At 44.5% G+C, this 26,454-nt stretch overlaps 1 protein-coding gene across 3 annotated transcripts in view; it reads left to right on the forward strand.

Moving 5' to 3' along the window:
- The window catches only part of DGKZ (diacylglycerol kinase zeta), a 198,283-nt gene that overhangs the window by 24,330 nt on the left and 147,499 nt on the right, over window positions 1–26,454 (forward strand). The window contains exon 1 of one of the 3 annotated variants that reach the window (XM_067462746.1): window positions 23,647–24,014. The exons of 1 other annotated variant lie outside the window; for it this stretch is intronic. In XM_067462746.1, the coding sequence (XP_067318847.1) occupies window positions 23,953–24,014 (62 nt within the window). In that variant the 5' untranslated portion in view covers window positions 23,647–23,952. Of the gene's footprint in view, window positions 1–23,646; window positions 24,015–26,454 lie in introns of those variants that run through there. One more of the 3 variants, XM_060763903.2, reaches the window with a different exon arrangement.

The raw sequence follows: 26,454 nt of genomic DNA on the forward strand, positions 1-26,454 counted from the left end.
TCCTTGTGCTAAAAATGCTGGGATATTCTTGTGGATTCTTGGATAAATATCTTGTAATTTCTCTGGAATCCCCATCTCTAATATGAATTTCAGATACAAAGAGCATCTCCTTTCCAACCTATTCTTCCCACCTGCTTACAACCCCTAGTCGGTAGTGGTTTCCACATAAGTGGAATGGGCAATCTGCTCCATGTTTTTTGTCCAAATTTTAAAAGAACTGTCTTGAGAACTTGGACACAAAACAGAGCCTATTGGGAATAATAGATCATGACCTGTTAGGATCACTGACCATTGGGATACAGATCATGAACTGTTAGGATCACAACCTAATCGGGGTAGCAGAATTTATTTAGTAACTAGCCGTCCCCTGCCATGCAATGCTGTGGCCCAGTCTGGTGATCTGGAAAATAAAATAATGAAAACGTGTTGGTTTCTGATCTCTGTTATTTCTTTCTGCTTGTGGGTGAATAGTATTTCTTGTTGTTTCTTTGTCAGTGTTGATGTAGAGATTATCTGGTTTGCCTACTCTGGAACATGCAACATATCATTGTCCTTCTTTAGGAGTCTCTTTCAAATCTATAATACTATATCATATACATATGTGTGTGTGTGAATCATATATCTATCAATATCTATGGCTGGATGACTCTTTGTCAGAAAGGCTTTGATTATGTTTTCTTGCCCTGGTGAAGGAAGTTGGACTGGATGGCCTTAAGGCAGTATTTCTCAACCTGAGGGTCGGGACCCCTTGGGGGTCACGAGAGGGTGTCAGAAGAGTCACCAAAGTCCAGTGTTTTCTGTTGGTCATGGGAGTTCTGTGTGGGAAGTTTGGCCCAACTCTATTGTTGGTGGGGTTCAGAATGCTCTTTGATTGCAGGTGAACTATAAATCCCAGGAACTACAACTTACAAATGACAAAATCAATTTTAGTGATGGTCACTCCTTGGGTTAGTAGGTGTCTTGTGGCCAAATTTGGTGGCAATTCATCCAGCGGATTTTGAGTTATGATGTCACTCAAAACAAACAGAAAAATTTTATATATGTTGATTGATGATCACTGGGCATGTAAGTATTTTTTGTGTTTGGTACTTTTAGCAGACAATGATGCAAGAAGACTTCTTTTTAAAGATTAACAAGTTTTGTTCACTGATAACTTTGTGTATTTAAAGATACAGGCACATTTCTTGTCAAGGGTTAAAAAGGGGTTAACGTTTCAGACAGTTTGTATCTTGAATTTATAATCTTTAACAGTTTCTTCATAAACTGTTTTTCTATACAGCTCTCTTTAATAAGAGTTTACTTTCAAATAAAACACAAGCCTCAACAGTGTCTAACTTCCTAACATGAGCTTCTGAACTCAGACTTCTATACTCAAGCTTATTCAAGGCTCAACACACTTCTCTAACAGTCATTCCTCAACTGACATTCCCTAACTGTCATCCTGTTTAAATCTGAACATTCTAAACTGCCACAGAGTCAGTCATGTGATTTTCAGCCCCTCCCACTGCTTTAGATATATAGAGATAAGGAAACTGCAAATCAAATAAGACATACTTCAGGTTATAAAATGATACATTACAAAACCGACAAACATCATATAGAGGAGGCTTGAGAAGGTTGCTTCCCCCAACAGAGCCGGCTGTTGGATTGTTGTTGCTGTGTGCTTCAAGTTGTTTCCAGGTCATAGCAACCCTAATGTGAACCTATCATCATCTTTTCTTCGCAAGATTTGTTCGAAGGACATTTTACCTTTGCCTTCCTCTGAGGTTTCAAGAATTGTCTTGCCTAAGATCACCCAATGGCTTTCTATGGTCAAATGGGGATTCAAAGCCTTTTCTCCAGTTTCACAGTTCAGTGCTCAAACCACTATACCACTTTGCTACTTACCCAATAAGTACTTGTGTGAGGCATTGAGAACTAGTGCAATATATGCCAATGTCTTGGGCTTATCACTTTTCTGTTTAGAAAGATGAGTGAGATAGCCACTGCCATTGGGGACTGTGCAACATCCAATTCTGTTGTTGGTGGGGGTTCAGAATGCTCTTTGATTGTAAGTTATGAAAGAATATCATATTGTTTGCTATTCAATGTATTACTGTATCATAAACCAGAAAAGCAGGAGATGCTTGTAAGCTTTTCTGTCCCAGGTACCAAAATACCTTTGTTGACCTTCCATACCATGCTCCTGGACTTATGGAGGGAAGCAACATTTGCTTTTTCTGCCAGGAAAGAAATGATTTTAAATTATTTTAAATCCTGATTCAACACGTCCAGTTTCTGAATGGCTTTCACTCAGAAGTCTTATATTCTCAGTTGCTTTGGAGTATGTGATTAGATGTAATGAATTTAAGGCAGAGGAAGGATAGAGGAAGAGTAGGTTTGGGCCTTAGTTGTCACAGCAATTCGGTATTGGAGGAATTAGTTACCTAGCAGGACAGTGTCCCCATCCTTTGATTGTACACACCAATAAGATGTTTCCTCTTCATTTCCCCCATATATTACAACCACTTATGAGCTATGGTTTTCAACAACTTCCAGATTCTGGGGAAGATATTTATCTCCTAAAAATACTAACTAGTCTGACCAAACATCTGGGTGACTATTGTAGCACTGAGAGCAGCGGTGCAGTACCCCAAAGCTCAAAGACCAGCAGGGTGCCTTTTGCATCTATGTGGTTCCAACTGGCAACAATCCCCTTTTGGTTTTAAGCATCACTGCCAACCCTACATCAATTTTTCTGGAAATGGCAGTAGTTTTTTCCTTGAGCCATTTGGAATCTATGCCTGTGAGGTCCAGCTCTGCTTCCAGACTTACAGAGAAGTGTAGCTTGTTCAGAGTTGGCTACTTCATTTTCACACCTGCAACTTGTGCTAAACTGAGAATTGTGATCTTAAATTTTCCAGTTGTACTTGGAAACCAAATGAAATCAGCTGGATTTTCATCCTGCTAAGCATTGAAGCCTTTGCTCCATGGTAATAGAAAACATAATCTAGCTGTTCACTGAGAAACACAATAGCATGTTAAATGAAGGCAGAGAACTTGGCAAAATTGATTTAAATGGAATAAAACACACTGACAGTTTGCAACCTATAACCTCTGATCTATTCTTTTAAATGCACTTTAGATGCCAGAGTACAAAGAGTAAATTGCAACAAGGATGTCTTAAATTGCACAGAAATGCAGGGGTACTTAGATCCTGAGCTGATGGAGTGCTGGGCTATAGCTGATCCTATACACTGAGTCTCACAGCAGGAAGAGGGCAGTATAACATCAGGGATTTATTTGTGATCTGCAATGGTAAGAGGAGAACAATTCATGCCTTTTGTTCAGTCATTCTTAATTCAGGCACTGATGGAGCACTTTTTAAGATAGGTCCATCCCTCTCCTGTCATTGAGGACTGACAGAAAATGCAGGGGGAGGGGCGGAGGAAGGAATCTTTATTAGGACATCCATGTTGTCCTACTCGATAGAGAATAATAGATCATTTGAGAGTGATTGCTATTTGATGGACTGTCTGCCCCAACCTCCCTGAAAGATACATAAGTTTAAGAAGGGAAAGTCAATTGTTGGCCCATAGTTAGCCCAGATTAAGTAGCCAAAATCCACCAGTTTACAGTCTTCAACACTATGGTGAAAGGTAGAAATAGAATGAGAGATATTCTGTTTGTAATTGAAATGTAGGAATTAATTCTGAATTTGCAGCAATATATACAAATTAGCGTACAGAGCCATAGAATCACAGAGTTGAAGGAGCCTTATGGGCCATCATTTCCAATACTCTGCTCAATACAGGACCTCTAGTTAAAGCATCTCCAGTAGGTAAAGCATCTCCAGTAGGCTAGGTAAAGCCTAGCCTCCTTTTTGAAGGTTTCCAGTGAAGAAGACTGCCACCTCTCATAGGCAGTTGATTCCCTTGCCAAACTGCTCTTACACTCAAGAAGTTCCTCCTAACGTTCAATCAAGATCTATTCTGCTGTAATTTAAAACCATTAGACCTTACCCTACTCTTCGGGACAGCAGAGAACAAACCTGCCCCTTCTTCTCTGTGACAGCCCTTGTAAAGAGTGCAATCATGTCACCCCTCAGTCTTCTTCTCCCCAAATTGAACAAGCCATTCATCATATATTTTTTCTCTATACTGTTATCATTTTTGTTGTCCTTCTCTGAACCCTCTTCATCTCCAAAGATGGAGAACCCACCATGCTCAGAGGCAGCGTTTTCCACCGCTGAACAGCTTTTACTTGCAGGAAGTTCTTCCTAATGTTCAGGTGGAGTTTCTTTCCCTGTATTTTGGATCTTACCTTCGCATTTCTTTTAACTATAACAAATATGCTGTATTTTTCTTTTAAAGGAATTATCTGTGGGTAGCATAATAACCATCATCTGTGCTAAACAAACATTCACAATGTAAACAGATTCAGCTTCATCAAAGAGATAAAGACACTTGCTTTGGCCAAGATGTAGGCTCTGAGGGCCCTTCCACACAGCCCCATATTTGAGAATATCAAGGCAGAAAATCCCACAATATCTGCTTTGAACTGGGTTATCTCAGTCCACATTCAGATAATGTGGGGTTTTCTGCGTTGATATTCTGGGATATAGGGCTGTGTGGAAGGGCCCTGACAGTAGCTACTTCTGCTGCTGCACCAGTGACCTCTTTTGTACCGTTTTGATCCATGTGAAGTCCAGAATGCCACTGTTGTCTTTGTGACTTGTACTGGGAAATGAGATGTAGGCGCAGGACTATATTGACGACTTCCAAGTGAGAGCTATCTTCAAATGAGAAAGATGCTTTTTGGATGCTAGGTTGATGAACAGCTTTTTCCAATTTTACCTTCCTTCTGAATCCTATCTGCCAGCCTTTTTAATCATGTTAATCAGGCTTTGTAGAATAGCACAATCAAATTGCCATTTGTTCCCAGCAATCTGGGCCTGCTGTTTGTTGACAGGAACTTTTGTTCTAGCCTCATTTCAAACAAATAAGGCATTCATAGGCCAGTGGTTTATGAATACATTTACTTTTATTGTCCTTAACCTACACGCCCCCATAGCTATCAGTGCCTGGGAAGCAAGATTTGCTCATTCTGGAAAGAATGAAAAATAAATGATTACTGTAAAAGGGAATGCTGTATTCCCAGATTTCTGGTTGACAGTGTTGCAGAAAGATGTGAGAGGAAGTCATAGGGAGGAAGGAGCAAGCTTTTTTTTCCTGCTGCCCTGTAGACTAAGATGCGGGACAATGGCTTCAAACTACAAGAAAGGAAATTCCATCTGAAAATTAGGAAGAACTTCCTGACTGTGAGAGCTGTTCAGCAGTGGAACTCTTTGCCCTGGAGTGTGGTGGAGGCTCCTTCTTTGGAGGCGTTTAAACAGAGGCTGGATAGATGTCAGGGTGTTTTAAATGCAATTTTCCTGCTTCTTGGCAGGGGGCTGGACTGGATGGCCCATGCGGTCTCTTCCAACTCTATGATTCTATGACCTGTTTCTGAATCCACTTGTTACTTCAGAGAGTTTAGCTTGCCGAATGATTTGAAGTAGTCGCCCCCATGTTTTTCATCTTCCACTCTGGCAGATGGTTTCTCTTGCTATTGCTTCCTCCTTCCTTTGGCTGGAAACTTTCCCAAAGGGATGGAACAGCCTGCAGGAACCAACACATGGTGCTCATATCTGTTGTGCTCTCTTCCTGCCAATCCCACCTCTTCATTCAGTCAGTTGGCCTTTGCTTTGGAGTCTCCTCTTCTCTTCCAGGCTGCATATGGCACTGTCCTCCCCTCCCAGCTGGTGGGCACTTCTTCCTGCACTTAGCATTTGAAATGCATAGCTGAGGGAAGGAGCCATCTGGCTGCTGTGTTGTAACCACTGGGGCGTTGCTCAGTGCTGTATTTACTGAGAGAGATTCACCCACCAAATCTAAAGGTTTTCTGGTCTAAAAGGTGGGTGACATGGTGGGGACCTTTATGTGGGAAAATATGTGCTCACCTGCTCTGTCATTTCACTTTTTTCTGCTAACATTTGCCCAGAATTCCTTGTAAATCCTATGATATCTAATTAGGCAAGCATTTTTGAATCTGGAGGTACAGGAAATGACTGGGTTTGATGGTACTGACTTTCTCAGAATGTTTCCTGACACAGTGGGAAAAGAACAAACTGGTCACTCACATGAAATAGCCTAAGAACCCACCATCCACACCACTATTGTAAAAAATTAATCCCAACTACAACCATTTTTAGCTATAGCGCTTCTACCTCAGAGTCTCATACACACCATGAATTACATGAAATTATAGTATCTATTTCTGTTTTACTGACTATTCTAAAGCCTTTGACTGTGTGGATCATTATAAATTGTGGCAAGTTTTTGGTAGTATGGGGATACCAAGTCACCTTGTCTGTCTCCTGAGGAATCTGTTTATCGACCAAGTAGCAACGGTAAGAACAAATTATGGAACAACAGACTAGCTCAAGATTGGGAAAGGAGTACGGCAGGGCTGTATACTCTCACTTAACCTATTCAATTTGTATGCAGAGTGCATCATGCGACATGCAGGGCTTGATGAATCTAAGGCTGGAGTTAAAATTTCTGAAAGAAACCTTAGATATACAGATGATACCATTTTGATGGCTGAAAGGGAGGAGAAGCTGAGGAGCCTTTTAACCAAGGTGAAAGAAAAAAGTGCAAAAGCTGGTTTGCAGCTGAACATAAAAAAACCAAGATTATGGCAACCAGACTAATTGATAACTGGCAAATAGAGGGAGAAAACATGGAGGCAGTGACTGACTTTGTATTTCTAGGTGCAAAGATTACTGCAGACTCAGACTGCAACCAGGAAATCAGAAGACATTTACTTCTTGGAAGGAGAGCAATGGCCAATTTCGATAAAATAGTGAAGAGTAGAGACATCACACTGGTGATGAAGATCTGCATAGTTAAAGCAATGGTATTCCCGAGAGCAACCTATGGATGCGAGAGCTGAACCATAAGGGAGGCCGAGCGAAGGAAGGTAGACTCTTTTGAACTGTGGTGTTGGAAAAAAATTCTGAGTGCTTTGGACCACAAGAAGATCAAACCAGTCTATACTTAAGGAAATAATACCTGACTGCTCACAGGAGAGAAGGATATTAGAGGCAAAGATGAAGTGCTTTGGCCACATAATGAGAAGACAGGAAAGCTTAGAGAAGATAATGATGCTGGGAAAATGTAAGTAAAAAGGAAGAGAGGCTGACCAAGGGCAAGATGGATGGATGGTATCCTTGAAGTGACTGGCTTGACCTTGAAGGAGCTCGGGGTGGCGACAGCTGACAGGGAGTTCTGTCGTGAACTGGTCCATGAGGTCACAAAGAGTCAGAAGCAAATGAACGAATAAACAACAAAATAGTTGTAATAGCATCCTACCTCTGAGGATGCTTGCCATAGATGCAGGCGAAACGTCAGGAGAAATGCCTCTAGAACATGGCTCCATAGCACGAAAAAACCCACAAGAACCTAACAAAATAGTATTTGAAAATATTTCACAACATCATTATTTAAAACATTTTAAAAACATAATATGTCCTACCTGAGGGTGGGAGACCGGGACAGAATAGGGATTCTGCTAGTGTACCGTCCACCTCGCTGCACTACAGTCTCCCTACCTGAGCTAGCGGGGGTGGTCTCGAGCCTGGCGGTGGAGTCCCAACGGCTCCTTGTGCTGGGGGACTTCAACATCCACGCCGAGGCAGCCCTCACAGGTGCGGCTCAGGACTTCATGTCCGCCATGGCAACCATGGGGCTGTCCCAACAAATAACTGGCCCCACCCACAGTGCTGGACACACATTGGACTTGGTTTTCTGCCAGGGATGGGAGCAGGGTGGCGGTGTGGAGGAGTTGTCCATCTCTCCGTTGCCATGGACCGACCATTTCCTGATTAGATTTAGGCTCACTGCGCCCCCTAACCTCTGCAAGGGTGGAGGACCCATTAAGATGGTCCGCCCCAGGAGACTAATGGATCCGGCTGGATTCCTGACGGCTCTTGGGGAGTTTCCCGCCACCGCGGTAGGTGATCATGTCGAGGCCTTGGTCGCTCTCTGGAATGGGGAGATGACCAGGGCTATTGACATGATCGCTCCGGAACGTCCCCTCTCAAGTAACCGAGCTAAACCAGCCCCTTGGTTTACTGAGGAGCTGGCAGCGATGAAGCGAAGGAAGAGGGTTCTAGAGAGCGTGTGGCGCTCGGACCCAAGCGAGCCAAACCGAACACGGTTTGTGTCCTTTTTGAGGACATATGCCGCGGCAATAAAGGCTGCAAAGAAAACTTTCTTTGCAGCCACTATTGCGTCTGCAAAAAACCGTCCGGCGGAGTTGTTCCGAGTTGTCAGAGGTCTTTTAACTCCCCCTATCTCAGGTGGGAGCCCTGACAACTCGGCAGCGCGCTGTGAAGCATTTGCTCGGTTCTTCGCAGACAAAGTCGCTTTGATCCGCTCTGGGCTGGATGCCACATTAGATGCAGTCTCTGTGGATGTGACACAAGCACCTGCTTGTCCGATTTTGTTGGATTCTTTTCAGTTTGTGAAACCCGAGGATGTGGACAAGATACTTGGAGGAATGAGACCCACCACGTCCATCCTAGACCCCTGCCCATCCTGGCTTCTAAAGGAGGCCAGAGGGGGATTGGCCGAGTGGGTAACGGTGGTGGTTAATGCCTCCCTTCGGGAAGGCAAGATTCCAGCGAGCCTAAAACAGGCTATTATAAAGCCGCTGTTGAAGAAACCATCACTTGACCCCACTAAATTGGACAACTTTCGGCCTGTTTCCAATCTTCCCTTCTTGGGCAAAGTCATGGAAAGCGTGGTGGCCTCACAACTCCAGGTATTCTTGAGAGACACGGATTATCTGGATCCGGCACAGTCTGGCTTCAGACCGGGACATGGTACCGAGACGGTCTTGGTCGCCTTAGTGGATGATCTGCGCCGGGAGCTAGACAGGGGGAGTGTGTCCCTGTTGGTGCTCCTGGACCTCTCAGCGGCCTTCGATACCGTCGACCACGGTATTCTTCTGGGGCGCCTTGCAGAGATGGGTCTCGGGGGCACTGCTCTGCAGTGGCTCCGGTCATTTCTGGAGGGTCGCACTCAGAAGGTGTTACTGGGGGACTCCTGTTCAACGCCACAGCCGTTGACTTGTGGCGTTCCTCAGGGTTCCATCTTGTCCCCCTTGCTGTTTAACATCTACATGAAGCCGCTGGGTGAGATCATCCGGAGTTTCGGGGTGCGGTGTCACCTGTACGCAGATGACGTCCAACTCTGTCACTCCTTCCCACCTGCTACTAAGGAGGCCGTCGAAGTCCTGAACCGGTGCCTGGCCGCTGTAATGGTCTGGATGAGGGTGAACAAACTGAAACTAAATCCAGACAAGACAGAGGTACTCCTGGTCAGTCGCAAGGCCGAACAGGGTATAGGGTTACAGCCTGTGCTGGACGGGGTCGCACTCCCCTTGAAGGCGCAGGTTCGCAGCTTGGGTGTGACCCTGGACTCATCGCTGAGCCTGGAGCCTCAGGTTTCAGCGGTGACCAGGGGAGCATTTGCACAGCTTCGGCTCGTGCGCCAGCTGCGCCCGTATCTTGGGAAGTCTGACTTGGCCACGGTGGTACACGCTTTGGTCACATCCCGCCTCGACTACTGTAACGCTCTCTACGTGGGGCTGCCCTTGAAGACGGCCCGGAAGCTTCAGCTAGTCCAACGCGCGGCAGCCATGTTGTTAACGGGAGCAGGACACAGAGAGCGTACAACGCCCCTGCTGTCCCAGCTCCACTGGCTGCCGATTCGCTACCGGGCCCAATTTAAGGTGCTGGTGTTATCCTACAAAGCCCTAAACGGTTCCGGCCCAAAATACCTTGCAGACCGCATCTCGGCCTACGAGCCCACGAGGGCCTTGAGATCATCCGGGGAGGCCCTTCTCTCGGTCCCGCCTGCCTCACAGGCACGTCTGGCGGGGACGAGGGAGCGGGCCTTCTCGGTGGTGGCCCCCCGGCTGTGGAACACCCTCCCTGCTGAAGTTAGACAGGCGCCCTCCTTGATGGCCTTTCGAAGGGGCCTGAAGACATGGCTCTTCGAGCAGGCCTTCAATTGAGTGTTCTTGAAACGACATAGGAATGAACTAGGATTATGAATTTTGGCTATGACCCCAGGACCTGACGAAGCGGATTTTTAGCATAAGTATATGTTATGTTGTATTTGTCTGGTTTGTATTGTCATTATCACTGTACACTGTCTTTTTGTTGTTTGTTCACCGCCCCGAGTCGCCCCCGGGCTGAGAGGGGCGGTCAATAAATGCAATAAATAAATAAATAAATAAATAAATATAAACACACTATCTTGGGAATTCTGCACATCCTGGGTTCTTGGTGCCTCCCAAAGAAGTAAGCTTTTAATATGATCAGCTCTTATTCAAATAAGATTGCATTCCTTATTCAGAGAAAGTCTACTGCGGTTGTTCCCAGACAGGTTTTCACTGAGTTACTCTGAATTTCAGCAGTCTCATTGTGTATCTTTGTACTGAACAACTATATCCTTGTTAAATAATGATGTCGGGAGATGTTCACTGCCGTGCTGGAAAAGGAACACACACTTCAAATTGTTATTGTTATTTTAAACTTGGAATGATACAAAAGGAGAAGACCTGTCAGGATGATTGGGAATTGCTTAAGAGAGACTAGGGTTTATTAAAGAGAACACAGAAGGATGGCTGTTCCCCTCTAAAGTAGACGCTTCTTTTACTCTTGAGAAGCTTCTGTCCATTCTGCATTTTGTACAGAATTATGAAAGTTACTTTAAAATGTAATTATACATTGCTTCCATTTCAAAGTAGTTAGAGACCACTGGAATTAGAGATTTTTAAAGTAACACTTTACTGTCCCATTTTTTCAATAATAACTAAATCAATTTTCACTGCTTAAAAAAAAACAAATATATAACACAGTGGTTCCCAACCTGTGGTCCGCGGACCACCAGTGGTCCCCAAGAAGAAAAATATGGTCTGCAGCCTCACTGTTACTACACCATTGCAATGAGAGTGACTATTCTCACAAAACCCTCTTATAATGCCAAGGCAACGGGGTTGTTGGGAGGGGAGAGGCTCACTACCCACGAAAGGTGTGACAACAAGCCTCCTGAGTGCTGCTTCTCCTCCTCCCCCCTCCCCCCGAACAGAGCCATCCCATATGACACATGGAAGTGGGGACACCTTGGTGCCTTCATTTTTAGGCCTGTTCCTGGGGTTGTTTGAGGTGCCGATTAAAATTGCATTGGATAGGCAACATCAGCTCTAGATTACTAAATATGGTTTTCTGTGGGCAGGCAGATGGAGACTACTGGATGGCATATGTTTTGCATCAGAAACTAGAGCTGATGTGATCTATCCAATGCAGTTTTCTGAATGACAACCCCAAATAACCAAACCAAACCAAATCTAAAGTTGACCAAAAACCACTGATCTAACATAAGAGAGGATGAGGCAAGCTAGGCTCAATACAAACCAGCATTTGAACTATGTGAAATTCCTAATCAATAATTATCCCCCCACCCCTCCAATAACAATGGCCATGATGTGAATGGGAGGGGGACTACTTTTACAGGGTACATGCCACTGCAGGCATGTAGCCAGGGGGGGGGCTCGGGGGGCTTCAGCCCCCCCCCGAAATTCTCATGGTGGTTCGCGAAAAGGCCTTACTGGTGCATTATTTAAACTGTTATGTTTATTAATATCATGATTTGATCACCATTCTCAATATATCCCATATGTATGGGGGTATTGGGGTAATGATATAAAAGGTTTGCTAGGCTAGACCCTCTTTCACTCAGACTCAGCCCCCCCCCCGAAACTCAGCCCCCCCCCCCGAAAATTTTTTAGCCCCCCCCGAAACGAAATCCTGGCTACGGGCCTGTGCCACTGTACATGCCAATGTTACAGTTTGACTCTGCTTTAACTGCTATAGCTCAATGCTGTGGGACTGGGAGCTATAATTTAAGAAGCTTCCAACACTATATGGCAGAGATGGCTAAAACCCTTTTAAAACTATCGCGCTCGTGGTTTCATAGGATGACATTTTGAGTAGTATCAAACCATATTAATTTTGCAGTTTAGATGCACTGGTATATAAAATAAACTGGGACTTCTCAGTAATGCTACAGAAGCAGTGAGGTTCTCTACCATCAAGTTGCAGGTGTAATGCAATCTCTGTTTGTACTTTTGTTTTGAGTAAAAGGGAAGTAATTAAAAGCAACTACTCTGAAGTTCTGCAGTTCTGCAACTACACTCTGTGCAGCATTAATACTGCTAGCAGCCACACTGTGTTTGTGTGTTGATATGTGGCTTCAAGTCGCCTGTTGACCTATGGCGTCCCAATGAATTTAGTGAAGTTTTCTTGGGTAAGAAATATTCAGGCGTGGTTTTGTCTATTCCTTCCTCTGAAATATAGTACTAGCTACTGTTAAATCCACCATTTCCTAACATCTTCAGCTGCAATTGAAGCTATATATAAATACGCACAGCAGGTATTTCCGTGAATAGAAAACAAAGGTTGTAGAATCTAGAAAACGAATTTGCACTAGAGATGTGAAATAAAATACTTATACTAAAAACTTATACTAAAAATACCTACCATACCTTTGGGTGCCTAAGATGAAGGGGAAATGGCACCCTTTACGAAACACCACATAAAAAGATGTCTGGAGTCTGAATACTTCAGTTGTTGTTGTTGTTCATTCGTTCAGTCATCTCCGACTCTTCGTGACCTCATGGACCAGCCCACGCCAGAGCTCCCTGTCGGCCGTCACCACCCCCAGCTCCTTCAAGGTCAGTCCAGTCACTTCAAGGATGCCATCCATCCATCTTGCCCTTGGTCGGCCCCTCTTTCTTTTACCTTCCACCTTCCCCAGCATAATTGTCTTCTCCAGGCTTTGCTGTCTCCTCATGATGTGGCCAAAGTACTTCAACTTTGTCTCTAGTATCCTTCCCTCCAATGAGCAATCAGGCTTTATTTCCTGGAGGATGGACTGGTTGGATCTTCTCGCAGTCCAAGGCACTCTCAGCACTTTCCTCCAGCACCACAGCTCAAAAGCATCTATTTTCCTTTGCTCAGCCTTCCCTAAGGTCCAGCTCTCACATTCATAGGTTACTACAGGGAATACCATGGCTTTGACTAGGCGGATCTTTGTTGCCAGTGTGATGTCTCTACTCTTTACTTTTTTATCGAGACTGGACATTGCTCTCCTCCCAAGAAGGAAGCGTCTTCTGATTTCCTGGCCACAGTCTGCATCTGCAGGAATCTTTGCACCTAGAAATACAAAGTCTGTCACGGCCTCCACATTTTCTCCCTGTATTTCCAGTTGTCAAATCATTTTTGTTGCCATAATCTTGGTTTTTTTAACATTTAGCTGCAACCCAGCTTTTGCGCTTTCTTCTTGCACCTTGATTAGAAGGCTCCTCAGCTCCTCCTTGCTTTCGGCCATCAGAGTGGTGTCATCTGCATATCTGAGGTAGTTAATGTTTCTTCCACCAATTTTCACCCCAGCTTTGCATTCATCAAGCCCCGCACATCGCATGATGTGTTCTGCATACAAGTTAAAAAGGTTGGGTGAGAGTATGCAGCCTTGCCGTACGCCTTTCCCAATCTTGAACCAGTCTGTTGTTCCGTGGTCAGTTCTGACTGTTGCTACTTGGTCCTTGTACAGATTCCTCAGGAGAGAGACAAGGTGGCTTGGTATGCCCATCCCACCAAGAACTTGCCACAATTTATTATGATCCATACAGTCAAAGGCTTTGGAATAGTCAATGAAGCAGAAATAGTAATGGCAATGAAATAGGATTGTTCACTGTACTTGAGGGTTGCAGTTTTTTTTCCCACAGAGATAGAAATACCTTTATTTTAGGGTGTCCATAATATTGGGTTGACTTGCATGCACATAACAACAACAAAGAGCAGACACGGGCAGCTCTGTCTTCTCAAAAAGAGAAACATCAGGTTGCTGGTGCTGTTTGTTCTTACATAAATGTGTATGATACTCTTTAGCATGTCGCAAACCATGTTAATAATTCTTCTGATAAAGATTACCAGGCAGACACTATATTTTAGGCATGGGAATTAAGTGTCCCTCTGGACTTTCATTTCCACCATTCCTTGCCACTAGTTTATACTGGCCATGGCTACTACGAGCTGTAGTACAACATCTGGAGGACCACACTACTCTTTCCCCATCATAGTTCATGGGAAGAGTCTGAGGCATCATCTTAAAATAGAGTACCTTAGAAAACTTCATAGCAGAGTCATATTGCCTGTTGGGGTTAGAAAATAAAGTTTGATAAAGCCCCCTTTAGTGTTTCTCTACAACTCTTCCCCCATCAGGATATAAGAAATGTTGAATGAAATATTCCCTTTTGTTAGGGCATGTAAGAAATCAGTTGGTGTTTGTGTTAACTGGACATGCAAAGCAGAAAGCTGATTGGTTGAGCCATGCCCAGGGAGCTAGCTGAGCCTGAGAGTTTTGGCAACAGTGAAGAGAGGGGCCATGAAGGTAATTCCATCTTGCCTCCAGTGTCATCAGTTGGGAGCACCCTCCCCCCCCCCCCCCAGTACCAACTACTGCTCTGAGATTAGAGTGAAGAGAGGAGCCATGAAGGCAGTTCCATCTTGCCTCCAGTGTCATCAGTTGGGAGACCAGCGCCCCCCCCCCCCCCACCTCCAGCAGAGTGAAGCAGAGTGAAGAGAGGAGCCAGGAAGGCAGTTCCATCTTGTCTCCTGCACTGTGCTTATAAATGTAATATTTATATTGTGCTATGGTAATAGTATAATACATTGTATTTACATTTTACTTGTAAGCCACTCTGAGTCCCCTTCAGGGTGAGAAGGGCAGCATATAAATGTCGTAAATAAATAAATAAATAAATACTCAAGCTGAGCTGTGCAGGTGCTTGCACAGAGAAAGATAGTTCTTGCTTCATGAACTGCTGGAAGGAAGTTTTCCACATGAACACCGAAATACCATTTGTATCATTGTGTGAGTCAATGCAACTGATCTCATGGTTGTATTTATTTATTTATTTATTTATTTACTATGCTTCTATACCACCATTCTTAGCCCAAGGGCGACTCATGGCGGTTTACAAAATGGCACAATTCAATGCCCACAGCAGTACAAAGATAATTAAACATTAAAAACATTTAACATAGATAAAAATTCATTACAAATAATATCAATATAACATAATAAAAAACCATAAGTCCTCCGCATCATTATCCAGTCGCGTTGTCCAACCGTTCCGAGATCAGAGTTTAACAGCTACACTGCGTTTGGGAAAGCCTGCTCATATAGCCAGGTTTTGACTTTTTGCAAAATGTTAAGAGGGTGGGGGCCGATCTAATGTCCCTGGGGAGGGCATTCCACAACTGAGGGGCCACCGCTGAGAAGGCCCTGTCTCTCGTCCCCACCAATTGAGCCTGAGAAGATGGCAGGACCAAGAGCAGGGCCTCCCCAGAAGATCTTAAATTCCTAGAGGGTTCGTAAGGGGAGATACGTTCAGACAGGTAAGCATGGAAATATGTTGTTCTGCGTTACAAAGAGTAGACTACTTGTTTTTTTATTGATCATCTGTGTGATTTATTTTCTTTCTCTGGCAAGACAGTATGTGGACTGATAAAATGTGAAGTACACATTATTTTCATTACGCCAACACCTTTCATAATTCACTCCAATTCTTGTCATATGGCTACTGCATTTTAGGATAGCTGTGTATAGAGATCAGAGTATACATTATAGGAAAATGCAAAGACCTTGATGGTTTCTGAGCATTCATTTACAGAACACAGTTGTAGCATGGCATCATACTTTATAGATTATCAAACTAATGAGTTATCAATCTAGGGATGGATATCTTGGGAGGCCAGTCAGTCATCAGCTGGTGTCATTGCTTACAATTTTGCTTGCATCAATTTTGCTTGGAGTAAGCCTTCAACATTTTAAATGGCAATAGAAAAATTGGGCTTTTATTCTGGCATCTTTGCTTTCTGGTGTGAAAATAACTCAGTTTCTGTTTCCATTGGTGCTGGAAAGTCTTCTGGATGTGCCTGTGTGGGGTCATTCAGATGATATTTCTGTTTGTAGAATTGGTTACACCCCACTTCCTTTTCTCTATATGACCGTTTTGGTCTGATGAGCTTTTCTTGACACTTTCAATTCCTCATGGAACTTCAGACATGTCACAAGTTCCCTGCTTTTGCTACCTTTCCCCCAATAATCTGTTTACTTGGTTCCCAATCAGATTATCAGTAGTTCAATTGAAGCAGTTGCTACAGCCATCCAATGACTAGTGAATGGAGCGCTGATGAGGCGGGGGGGGGGGGGGGAGAGTATATTCTGCTTATTTTCCTTTTCTGGTAATTTCTGGACTCTCTTACTCCTTCTGATATAATGAATATTTTTGGTGTTATTTGTATATAAATTTATGGAAATAGGCAGTCGGGCTCAATGCAGTTGCACACATAAGGATTTAGGTATAGCTGTCTTGTGTGCTATTAAATTTTTGTGTTGCCTCTCCCATAAAAGCTTTCACATGGGCACACACAGTGTGGCTATCTGTTTTTGACACTATTCCCTGTCTTGGGAACTCATCTGCCTTTATCCAGCCTTTACCTGGGTTCCTATTTAATGTTTATAAAGTGCTGAAGGAAGCTTAGAGGCTTGTAGGGATTTCAGTGCAAGCTATATTTATCAGAGCTATTTTGCAATGCAGAGCCAGAAAAAGCAGCCCTTCTGGTTGCACATTAATATGTATTTTATGCCTTGCCTCTGACTTCCATCCACAAAGCAGAGCAGTCTAAATGTAACAATAATTAATGCAACAGACAATTATTATAACAAGCCAACAAGCAAAAGACAGTGAACAGCCACCAGATGATCAAATAACATTAAGCTAAAATATGCTAGTATTTTGGGTCCTATTCTTTGACCTTAGCTACTAATGAAATGCTGTAGGGAAAGTTATGGTCCTCCTTATGCAACTGAGGCATATAGCTTCCCAAATGTCTGAAAATTGCTCTTTCCTGGTACAAAGGGTTAGGGTTTCAATAAGTTCCTTGGCATTCAAGACTGTACTTACACAGCAATTGTTTGTACCTAGTAAAGATAAAGGCTTCCCCTTGACATTAAGTCTAGTTGTGTCTGACTCTGGGGGTGGTGCTCATCTCCATTTCTAAGCTGAAGAGCCGGCATTGTCCATAGACACCTCCCAGGTCATGTAGCTGGCATGACTCCATGGAGTGCCATTACCTTCCCACCAGAGTGGTACTTATTCATGTACTTACATTTGCATGTTTTTGAACTGCTAGGTTTGCAGGAGCTGGGCCTAACAGCAGGAGCTCACCCCACTCTCCGGATTCAAACACCGACCTTTTGGTCAGCAAGTTCAGCAGCTCAGTGGTTTAACCCACTTTTCTTTACTCGGTGTCTAACATACGTATTTCACAAATAATCACCTTTTCTGGGACTGTTGGGATATTGCTGCTTGTTAAAGGCTGCTATGTCGTTTTACATGGAAGTGAGTCCTACTTACTTTGGATAAAACATTTATTGGGCTGCTATGAAACAAGCACTCTGAAATAGGTCTTGAAACAAATGAGGAAGCAAGGAAGTTAGCATGAAAGAAGCATAATATAAAGCTATTTTTTGTTTATTACATTGTTTACTGCAAACACAGTGTTTCAACCCTGCATTGAAAGTCTGCTTTTTCAGTTCTTTTTCACCGTCCTGCCAATGTTGATGCTACCGAAGAAGCTCCAGCTATGAATTTGATAGGAAAATTGGGTATTCAGAAACTGTAAAAAATATTTTAAACAAGGAGCTTGTCAGAGGCTCTGTTATTTGTGGTATAAAAATGGGGAAAAATATACAATAATAAAAACTAAACTGTCAGACTTTACCCCGCCCCCCTCCCAAAAAAAGTAAAATGAATGGAAGCCATGTGCTTCCCAGGTAACAACTAATTTTATACAGCATAATATTTGTGGAAAACTGTATGCTTGAAATCTTTTAGCAAATGGAAACATTCTGGTGGATTCTTTTTACTTGTATTTCTAGCCCTTACTGATTTTGGCACAAAAAGGAAAACTAACATCTAAAACTCGTGCCATTTTTGGCACAGCTGCTTCTTTGGTGTGCCATACTTGGCTGTCATATATTCTCCTGCAGAAGTGAGCATGGCATGTTGTCTCTAGGTCAAGGAAACTCTCTCTCTCTCTCTTTTTGGTGCAGATCCCTCTTCTGCCAACATCGGAGTGGCAAGCGTATTCTTTCTCATCATCATTTCCCTGGCCATGTATACCTGAAGAACATTCGTGTTAAATTAAATTTGTGTTAAATTTGTGTTAAATCAGAATTGTAGTTTCTTAGAGTTGGAAGGGTTCACAAGAGCCACCTATGCCAGGCATGGACAAACTTGGGTCCTCCAGGTGTTTTGGATTTCAACTCCCACAAGTCTTAACAGCCTCAGGCCCCTTCCTTTCCCCACTCAGCTGCTTAAGTGCCGTTAGGAATTGTGGGAATTGAAGTCCAAAACACCTGGAGGGCCCAAGTTTGCCCATGCCTGATCTAGTCCAACCCCGTCATGTGGGAATTACACTATTACAGCTAGATCTCCATATCCACAGATTCAACCATCCATAGCTTGAAAATATATGTATTTTTAAAGCAAACTTTTATCTTACAATTATATCTACGGGACAACATTTTACTATGCTATTGTATAAAATGGGACTTGAGCATCCGTAGATGTTGATGTCCATGGAGATCCTGGAACCAAAGCGAAGAGGATACCAAGGGCCCACTCAAGAGCTCTCCAGAAATATGCCCATCTAACCTCTGTATCTAACCTAACATCTTAAATGATGATACTGTCAAGGTGATGCATGCCATATGCCAGCAAATATGGAAAACACAAGAATGGCCATCAGACTGGAAAAAATCAACTTATATCCCCATACCAAAAAAGGGAAATGCGAAAGACTGCTCAAACTTCCGTACAGTGGCCCTTATTTCTCATGCCAGTAAGGTAATGCTCAAGATCCTGCAAGGAAGACTCTAGCAAAACATGGAGCGAGAGTTGCCAGATGTTCAAGCTGGGTTTAGAAAAGGCAGAGGAACGAGAGACCAAATTGCCAATATCCGCTGGATAATGGAGAAAGGCAGGGAGTTTCAGAAAAACATCTATTTTTGCTTCATTGACTATTCTAAAGCCTTTGACTGTGTGGATCATAATAAATTGTGACAACTTCTTGGTGGGATGGGCATGCCAAGCCACCTTGTCTCTCTCCTGAGGAATCTGTACAAGGACCAAGTAGCAACAGTCAGAACTGACCACGAAACAACAGACTGGTTCAAGATTGGGAAAGGTGTACGGCAAGGCTGCATACTCTCACCCAACCTTTTTAACTTGTATGCAGAACACATCATGCGATGTGCAGAGCTTGATGAATGCAAAGCTGGCGTGAAAATTGCTGGAAGAAACATTAACAATCTCAGATATGCAGATGACACCACTCTGATGGCCGAAAGCAAGGAGGAGCTGAGGAGCCTTCTAACCAAGGTGCAAGAAGAAAGCGCAAAAGCTGGGTTGCAGCTAAACATCAAAAAACCCAAGATGATGGCAACAAGAATGATTGACACCTGGAAAATAGAGGGAGAAAATGGGGAGGCCGTGACAGATTTTGTATTTCTAGGTTCAAAGATTACAGCAGATGCAGACTGTGGCCAGGAAATCAGAAGACACTTCTTGGGAGGAGAGCAATGTCCAATCTCGATAAAATAGTAAAGAGCAGAGACATCACACTGGCAACAAAGATCCGCCTAGTCAAAGCCATGGTATTCCCTGTAGTAATCAACGGATGTGAGAGCTGGACCTTAGGGAAGGCTGAGCGAAGGAAGATAGATGCTTTTGAACTGTGGTGTTGGAGGAAAGTTCTGAGAGTGCTTTGGACTGCGAGAAGATCCAACCAGTCCATCCTCCAGGAAATAAAGCCTGACTGCTCATTGGAGGGAAGGATACTAGAGACACAGTTGAAGTACTTTGGCCACATCATGAGGAGACAGCAAAGCCTAGAGAAGACAATTATGCTGGGGAAAGTGGAAGGTAAAAGGAAGAGGGGTCGACCAAGGGCAAGATGGATGGATGGCATCCTTGAAGTGACCGGACTGACCTTGAGGTAGCTGGGGGTGGTGACGGCCGACAGGGAGCTCTGGCGTGGGCTGGTCCATGAGGTCACGTAGAGTCGGAGACGACTGAACGAATGAACAACTAACCTCTCCTTAAAGCAGTGGTTCTCAACATGTGGGTGCTCAGATGTTTTGGCTTTCAACTCCCAGAAATCCTAACAACTGGTAAACTGGCTGGGATTTCTGGGGATTGTATGCCAGAACACCTGGGAACCCACAGGTTGAGAACTACTGCCTTAAAGCCCTCCAAAAATGGGGAGTCTCCCCACCCTCCCAAGCAGTCTGATCAACAGCTGAATAGCAGTGGAACAGTGCAACTCCTGGGCAGGTGGTGGATTTTCCATCTTTGGAGGTTTTCAAACTGAGGTTGGATTGGGATCCTCTGTGTAATGTATATTGGTCTAGTAGATGGATTTTTAATTTGGATGAGCATTTGCAGATTTTGATATTCTATGGGGTCCTGGATGTAAACCCCACCAGACACTAAGGGCCCACTGTATAGCACTCCTAAAATGGACCCGTCCAATCCTTTCGCCCTCTCAGGCACTCTATTCAAGTGCTGAACAGTGCAGGGGAAATTGCCTCAGGTGTGTGTGTGTGCGTGAATTCTCCATCTTTGAACATCTTTAAGCTGAGGTTGTGTGGGTGTTATCGAGCAATTTAGACCGGCAATGGATAGTGAGATCCAGGACACTGTGGGTTTACCCTGGTGAGAAAGAGAAGCCAATATTCCAGAATAACTCTCATCAAATTGAAGCAGAAGTATTTATTTAATTTCACCTGAAAGTGATGGCAGCTTGCAGTAGCCTGCTGAAAGATAGCTGAGATCCATAACACAATAGAACAGTGGTTCTCAACTGGTGGGTCCTCAGGTGTTTTGGCCTACAACTCCCAGAAATCCAAGCCACTTTAGCAACTGTTAGGAATTCTGGGAGTTGAAGGCCAAAACATCTGGGGGCCCACAGGGTGAGAACCACTGCAATAGAACATGCACTTTTATACACTTTTCAGGTTCAAAATTCCCACTGTTCCCAGCCAATGGAAGGGCGCCACCTGCCTTTGTTGTAAATTTCCCTCTTCCAATGGTTGCAGAGGGGCTGGCAGGTCTTAGAACGATGGAGGAAATGATGACTGATGATGGGATTAAATATCCCTGATATGTGGGCACAATGACCCTGATGGGTCTCCCAAAACCTTCATTGTCCCTTTTTGTTTCCAGTTCCTGATTAAGCCCAGTGGCTCGACCACCAGACTTCCTTATATATTTCAACAGAAAATAGTGTCCACAGAAATGTCTAATGGCTGGGAATAACAAAGGGGAAAATAGCCTTCCCAAGATGGTGGCATGGTTATCCCTTGACTGGAAACCCCATGTATTGTCATGTATTGTCCAAGCAGTGACAAAGAGGAAGGGTGGACCATTCGGCTCCTGTTATCCCCTGGGCCACTTGTTTGTATAGGTTCCATTGAGATAGCTGATAGATCCTGTCAAATGCAAATGTAGCCTGGCAAGATGCTTGCAGATCTTCCCAGAACAAGGAAATGTGGGCAAAGGTCACTGCAAGACTTCAGCTGGTGACTTCTCCAATAATTTCATATAGTGATACAAAAAGCATAAACAAGATTATACACACATAAGGGGCTGTGGTTGCAGGGGTACCCAGTTCTGGAGGCCTGCACACCACAGGTTGGGAGGTACAAATTGGGGTACATAAGGCTTCCAAGGGGCTCCTATCTCCCTGGTTCTCTTATGGGAAATAAAAAATGAAATTATAGAAAAGGATAGTGAGACATTCACATGAATGTTCCAGTACCCACGTTACTATGCATATCTGCTATAAATATATAAAATGTAGAATATAGAACCTTGGTCAAATGTACACAGATTTAGCAACATTGGTTGTGGTTGATGGTCCCTTTGCAGATTGGCCAAGACTAAACTTATTATATCATTCCAGCCTGGTGTCCTTGACAAAACTATAAATTCCCTTATTATAAATTATCTTTTATTAGGGTTAATAGTTTGGCAATTTAGTTGTGATTTGAAGGCAGCTAGTTTTAACTACAGATGGTCTGTGTTTTAAACTGTGTTTTTATTTTATTTGATATGTTAATAGTGATTGTTTTCATAAATTTTATGTGATATTGTGTTTATACTCATGTATACTTATGTTATATGCTAAACTTGTAGCGCCTTGTAAGCTGCTCCAAGTCCTTTTTGGGAGAGGGTGGTGGGATATAAATAAAGATTATTATGATTATTATATGGAGGCTTTTAAACAGAGGCTAGGTGGCCATCTCTTGGGGGTGCTTTAAATGCTATTTTTTCTGCTTCTTGGTAGGGGGTTGGACTGGATGACCCACGAGGTCTCTCCCGACTATATGATTCTATGATTGTATTAAATATGCCTCTCACCCTTCTCTCCTGCAAGATAAACATGCCCAGCTCTTTAAACCGCTCCTCATAGGACATAGGACACTCCTCTGAGGCAGAGCCCTAGTTCCCAGGGCAGCAATTTGATTTGCCATTCAGCAACACAGCTATCAAGGAAGGAAGGAAGGAAGGAAGGAAGGAAGGAAGGAAGGAAGGAAGGAAAGACAAGAAGAAAGGAAAGGAAGGAAGGGAAGAAAAGGAAAGAAGGGAAGGGAAGGAAGGAAGGAAGAAAAGATGTAAAGAATGAAAAGAAGGAAGGAAGGAAAGAAAGGGAAGGAAGGAAGGAAGGAAGGAAGGAAGGAAGAAAAGGAAAAGAAAGGAAGGAAGGAAGGAAGGAAGGAAGGAAGAAAAGATGTGAAGGAAGGAAAGGAATGGAAAGGAAAGGAAAGGGAAGGAAGGGGAAAGGAAGGAAGGAAGGAAGGAAGGAAGGAAGGAAGGAAGGAAAAAAGGAAAGAGAGAAAGAAGGAGAGAAGGAAGGAAGGAAGGCAAGGACAGGAAGGAATACAGCAAGAAAGAAGAAAAGGAAGGAAGGAAGAAAAGAAGGACAGGAAAGGACAGGAAAGGACAGGAAAGGGAAAGAGGGAAGAAAGAAAAAAAGAGGCCTGCCGAGCACTTGGTTTGGTTAATCAGAAGGAGAAGTCTGAGTGTGCCCGGGCCTTGCGTTGGTGGCAGCAGCAGGGCAAGATCTGCGAAGGGAAAGTCGCTTGGCTTGCTTCCCGAGTGGAGGGAGGGAGTGTCCCAGTCGTCTTTCCAACAGGAGGAGGTCTACCTCTCTCTGTGAGGTCTGACCCATTCCTCCAGGGCTCGCAGGAGGTTTCCTCCTCCAGGGGTTTGCCTTGCTCCTCTTGGGGGTAAACCCCCTGCGGCTGCTGCCGGGAGGAGGCACGTCCTTCCCCTCAAGGCGACCTCCCTCCCTCCCTCCCTGCCTCCCTCCATCCTCCCCAAGCCTCGTGGGGCGGGAACGTGTTCCCACTTGCCCGGGAGAAGCGTCTCCTCTGCGTCAAGGATTGTCCCAGCCTTTCCCAGGGGCTGGAGTTGTTGTTGTTGTTGTTGCCGCTGCTGCTGTGTGTGTGTGTGTGTGTACGTGCGTCGTTCTCACCCAGCGCGAGGCTCCCCGCGGCTCCCCTTTTGCAGGAAGCGCCGAAGAAAGAGGAACCGGGCGGACGAAGCGGCTGGCCCGATGGCCCCAAGAGGAAGAGGCCAGGCTGCTGCTGCTGCTGCTGCCGGGCTGGGACGGGCTCCGGAGCCCCGGGGCCGGTGAAGAGGAGGCTCCCCTCGGGACCGATGTGGTGGCACAAGTCGTGGGACGTGCCGCGGAGCCCCCCCGGGAGAAGCGCCCCGGCAAGGTACGCTCCTGGCTCAGCCGCCTCTCCCCGCAGGTTTCCCCCGACGCCTCGGCTGTTGTTTACATCCTGCCATTGTGGAAGGAGAAAGGCCAAGGGCTCTCCCCTCCTTTCCTTCCTTCCTTCCTTCCTTCCTCCCTTTGCCAACTGAGCGGAGGAAGGGAGGTCTCTGGAGCAGGGCAGCCACTCGCCCTCTGCCTTCCGAGGCTTGGAGCGCCTCGGGGACTCGAGTGGGGATTGCCCTCTGCCCTGAAAGGAAAGGCGCCTCCAGTCGGGAAGGGAAAAGAGACCGAGAGGGACAAAAGTCACAAAGGCCTCTGGCGCTTTCATCACTTTTTCAAAAGTTATTTTATATATACTAGCCGTCCCCTGCCACGCGTTGTTGTGACCCAGTCTGGTGATCTCGAAAAGAAAGTAACGAGAAAGTGTTGGTTTCTAATATATGTAATTTCTTTATGCTTATAGAATCATAGAGTTGGAAGAGACCTCATGGGCCATTCAATCCAACCCCTGCCAAGAAGCAGGAAAATTGCAGTCAAAGCATCCCCGACAGATGGCCATCCAGCCTCTGTTTAAAAGCTTCCAAAGAAGGAGCTTCCACCACACTCCAGGGCAGAGAGTTCCACTGCTTGAAGGGCTCTCACAGTCAGGAAGTTCTTTCTAATGTTCAGATGGAATCTCCTTTCTTGTAGTTTGAAGGTATTGTTCTGCGTCCTAGTCTCCAGGGCAGCAGAAAGCAAGCTTGCTCCCTTCTCCCTATCACTTCCCCTCACATATTTATACTTGACTATCATATCTCCTCCCAGCCTTTTCTTCTTCAGGCTAAACATGCCCAGCTCCCTAAGCGGCTCCTCATAGGGCTTGTTCTCCAGATGCTTGATCATTTTAGTTGCCCTCCTCTGGACACATTCCAGCTTGTCAGTATCTCCCTTCAATTGTGGTGCCCAGAATTGGACACAATATTCCAGGTGTGGTCTAACCAAGGCAGAATAGAGGGGTAGCATGACTTCCCGGGATCTAGATACTATACTCCTATTGATGCAGGCCAAAATCCCATTGGTTTTTTTGGCCACCGCTTGTTGATAAAGAGTTTTTTTTGTTCTTTCTCTGTCACTGTTGATGTAGAGATTGTCTGGTTTGCCTACTCTGGAACATACAACATATAATTGTCCTTCTTTAGGGGTCCCCTTCAAATCTATGATACTATATCTGTCATCTATATAAATAAAAATGTAATGTTGGTTTGTGGGATTAACATAACTCAAAAACCACTGGGTGAATTGACACCAGATTTGGACATAGGACACCTATCAGGCCAAAGGAGTGACCGTCACTCATAAAAACACAGAAAAACACAGTGAAAGAACTTAAAAAGCCAAAAAAATACATTACAACACATGCGCAAAACCACATATATTCACAAATATATCCACACATATATGCACACACAAAACACATATAAACAGACTGGGCCACAGCAACTTGTGACAGGGGACAGCTAGTGTACATATGTGTGTGTGTGTGAATCTTCTATCTATCTATCTATCTATCTATGGATGGCTCTTTGTCAGGAGGTCTTTGGTTATGTTTCGTTGCCTTGGTGAAGGGAGTTGGACTGGATGGCCTTAAGGCAGCATTTCTCAACCTGGGATTCAGGACCCCTGGGGGACTCGCAAGGGAATAGCAGAGGGGTCGCCAAAGACCACCAGAAAACACAGTATTTTTTGCTGGTCATTGGGGTTCTGTGTGAGAAGTTTGACCCAGTTCTATCCTTGGTGGAGTTCAGAATGCTCTTTGATGATGAACTATAACTCCCAGTAACTACAATCCCCAAATGTTAAGGTCTATTTCCCCCAAACTCCACCAGTGTTCACATTTGGGCAGATTGAGTATTCATGCCAAGTTGCTACAGATCTATCATTGTTTGAGTCCACAGTGCTCTCTGGATATAGGTGAAGTACAACTCCAAAACTCAATGTCAATGCCCACCAAACCCTTCTAGTGTTTTCTGTTGGTCATGGCAGTCCTGTGTGCCAAATTTGGTTCAATTCCATCGTTGGTGGAGTTCAGCTCTTTGATTGTAAGTTAACTATAAATCCGAGCAACTACAACTCCCAAATGACAAAATCAGTTTTTTGAGTGATGGTCACTCTTTGGGGTCGCTCTTGCCAACACTCAAGAGCGAAAAAGTCATTGAGGATCTCCATAGAGAGATTAGACCAGTCATGGGCAAACTTTGGCCCTCCAGGTGTTTTGGACCAACTCCCAACATTCCTAACAACCTCGGGCCCCTTCCTTTCCCCCCTCAGCCACTTAAGCTGAGGGAGGAAAGGAAGGGGCCTGAAGCTGTTAGGAATGTTGGGAGTTGGTCCAAAACACCTGAAGGGCCAAAGTTTGCCCATGACTGGTCTAATCTCTCTATGGAGATCCTCAATGACTTTTT

This window comes from Anolis sagrei, chromosome 1 (assembly GCF_037176765.1).
Source record: "Anolis sagrei isolate rAnoSag1 chromosome 1, rAnoSag1.mat, whole genome shotgun sequence".
NCBI classification, from domain to species: Eukaryota; Metazoa; Chordata; class Lepidosauria; order Squamata; family Dactyloidae; genus Anolis; species Anolis sagrei.